The sequence below is a fragment of the Hippocampus comes genome, unplaced genomic scaffold (genome assembly GCF_001891065.2).
Source record: "Hippocampus comes isolate QL1 unplaced genomic scaffold, H_comes_QL1_v1.1 scaffold407, whole genome shotgun sequence".
Classification (NCBI taxonomy): Eukaryota; Metazoa; Chordata; class Actinopteri; order Syngnathiformes; family Syngnathidae; genus Hippocampus; species Hippocampus comes.
In genome coordinates, this window is record NW_017806178.1 from 80779 (window position 1) to 83299 (window position 2521).

Sequence of the window (2521 nt, forward strand, 5' to 3'; positions counted from 1 at the left end):
TTTTCATTTTACAGGGAGAAATTATCATTTCCCCCACAACTACAATTTTAATTTTGCTTTGACTACAAAATTAATTTCCACACCTACAAGTTGTTTAGAAATGTATTTTTCACATGAAATTATATATATATTTCTTTTACAAATACATTTTTTCCTACAGATATACCATTACTGTATTTCTTACATCTTCATGTTGTTTTTGCAACAATTACAAATGTTTTACATTTCTTTGGTGCAAGTACAAGTTACTTTTGCACTGCATTTACCAAGAAACTTTTGCTCCGTTAAAAAGGTGGAAGCTCTCATAGCCAAAAATTAGTTTGAATTTCTACAACATTCACTTGATTTTGATGGAAATATCCTCAAATTAAATTTTAGGGTCTGCGCTAAAAGCACATCTTGACGTTTTCCTTTCTAATCCTTTGTGGTGTTATACAGAGCTGACGTGCTGAAAATTAATTTTCTCAATGTCCAATACTTATTGACCTGACTGTGTATTTAGTCCAATAAAATTGTTATTTACGGACAAGTAACAATAACATACTTCTGAACACCCCTCTCCCCACCTCCTGTGAAAAAAAGTGTATATTTTGTGTCATTGTCTTCTATTTGTGTTTGTGTGTTTCCTTGACAAAAATGCAGGGACAAGAAAACCACCATTTTCGTCGAATGACTCGAAACATGCAATTTTTCATCTTTTTTAGATTTATTTTGAAATTCCTTGTTTGTGATTTATGTTTTTATTTTGGTATAAACCGGATGTACTATCGCTTTCTGTCTTTGGGTTGAAGGCGGAGCAATCTCCAATGCTAGCTAACTGCGCTATTTTGTTATGCCAACATCAATGTATTTGTTGAATACACCGCACAGTTAAACCAAGTGTGCATTTCGTCACACATCCATCTTCGAAACTATTGAAGAAATAAAACTGGACGGATAATAGAAGTGTGAGATGAAATGACAACGTCAACATTGCAGGTAGATTATTTTTCAAACTAGCATGTCGTCAGTTCGGTGTTAGCTAAACTAGTTACAGTTTGAGTGCGGCTAACAGCTGGCGCCACAGTAAAAAATGGACTTCAATCATCACCTCGATATGAAAACAGTAACCACCATAACGGTCTTCGGTCATTAAATAGACCCCATTAAATGCACGTTGTGTTATAAAGAATATTGACAACGCTGCAGAGCACCCGCTTTCCTTTGACTCGTGTATTGTTTTTGCATTGTCTGTATTGTACAGCTTTTTGCAACAGCATCACTGGATACTCTTGTTGTAATGTGTTGAATAGCAAGCTGGAATCGGATGTGTATGTCTCTGTGTATCTTACATTTCTTATTTGTCTCTGCGTCACTGTCAGAAAGCGATTGATCTTGTGACCAAAGCCACAGAGGAAGACAAGGCTAAGAATTATGAGGAGGCATTGCGTCTTTACCAACATGCTGTGGAATATTTTCTTCATGCCATTAAATGTGAGCAGTAGTGGTCGACCAATAAAGTTTGCATTCCAGTGTAGCAAGCATGCATTTATCTTTGTACTATTGTCTGAAATGTGTTGCTCATGCAGATGAGGCCCACAGTGACAAGGCGAAGGAAAGCATTCGAGCCAAGTGTATGCAGTATTTGGACAGAGCAGAGAAACTTAAGGATTACCTGAAGAATAAAGACCGACAAGGCAAGCGGCCTGTGAAGGAGTCACAGGATAATGACAAGTAAGCAGTCATTCATTGTGCTGAATAAATTTCAAAATTCAAACTCTGAAGTTGACTCGAATGTGTATTTTTGTTTTGTTTTGTGCAGGAGTGACAGTGACAGTGAAGGAGAAAACCCGGAGAGGAAGAAGCTTCAGGAGCAACTTATGGGTGCGTGAATAATGCAGAGATGAAATTCCTCCGGATTTTCCCGGAATTCCAGGTTTTTCATTATTTTTATGAAAATCTGTCCGGAGAATTGAGGAAAATTTGCCGAAAATTAATCCGGATATTAGTTGACAACATTGAACGAAGACGCGTTTGAGTTTGTTGTTTTGCTTTCACGAGCGTAGCCGTGTTGAAACACGAACACGAGTAACAGGAAAGAGATATTCGTCTCTTTATAAACACACTTGCTAAACCCCAGAGGAACGAACAAAAGACACCGTGGACAAGACAGTTGTCGTAAAAAATATATTTGGACAAAAAGGGAAACACACAGATTGGCAGAAAAACGTGTCCGTCCGACTTCGAGTGTCGTCTCGGCTAGCTTAGTTTAGCTGTTGTCGTGTGTGACGTTGGGTGTGTGACATTGTTGCGTCAGCGCTGATTGGTTGAAATCAAAAGACGCGCTTGCGTAATGTTTGCGCTGACGCACGCACAGCAGAGAGCAGTGGACTGTCTACTGCTGAGGCGCGCTTCGCTCGAGTGGCGTTGCCACAACAGTAATACCCTCGGCTCGCATTCTCATGGCCTCGCCGTATCTCGGAGATTTCGAAATTTCGTCGAGAACGGAAGCCACAAAGGCTCCACTTGTGCCAACAAAAGA

General features: G+C 39.3%; 1 protein-coding gene across 1 annotated transcript in view; it reads left to right on the plus strand.

Annotated features, from left to right (window-relative positions):
- The first annotated feature begins 759 nt into the window (after positions 1 to 759).
- Positions 760 to 2521, plus strand: part of LOC109532564 (vacuolar protein sorting-associated protein 4A) — a 19598-nt gene continuing 17836 nt past the window's right edge. The window contains exons 1-4 of the mRNA XM_019897444.1: positions 760 to 978; positions 1362 to 1473; positions 1569 to 1713; positions 1802 to 1863. Coding sequence (XP_019753003.1) covers positions 958 to 978; positions 1362 to 1473; positions 1569 to 1713; positions 1802 to 1863 — 340 coding nt within the window. The 5' untranslated portion in view covers positions 760 to 957. The remainder of the gene's footprint in view (positions 979 to 1361; positions 1474 to 1568; positions 1714 to 1801; positions 1864 to 2521) is intronic.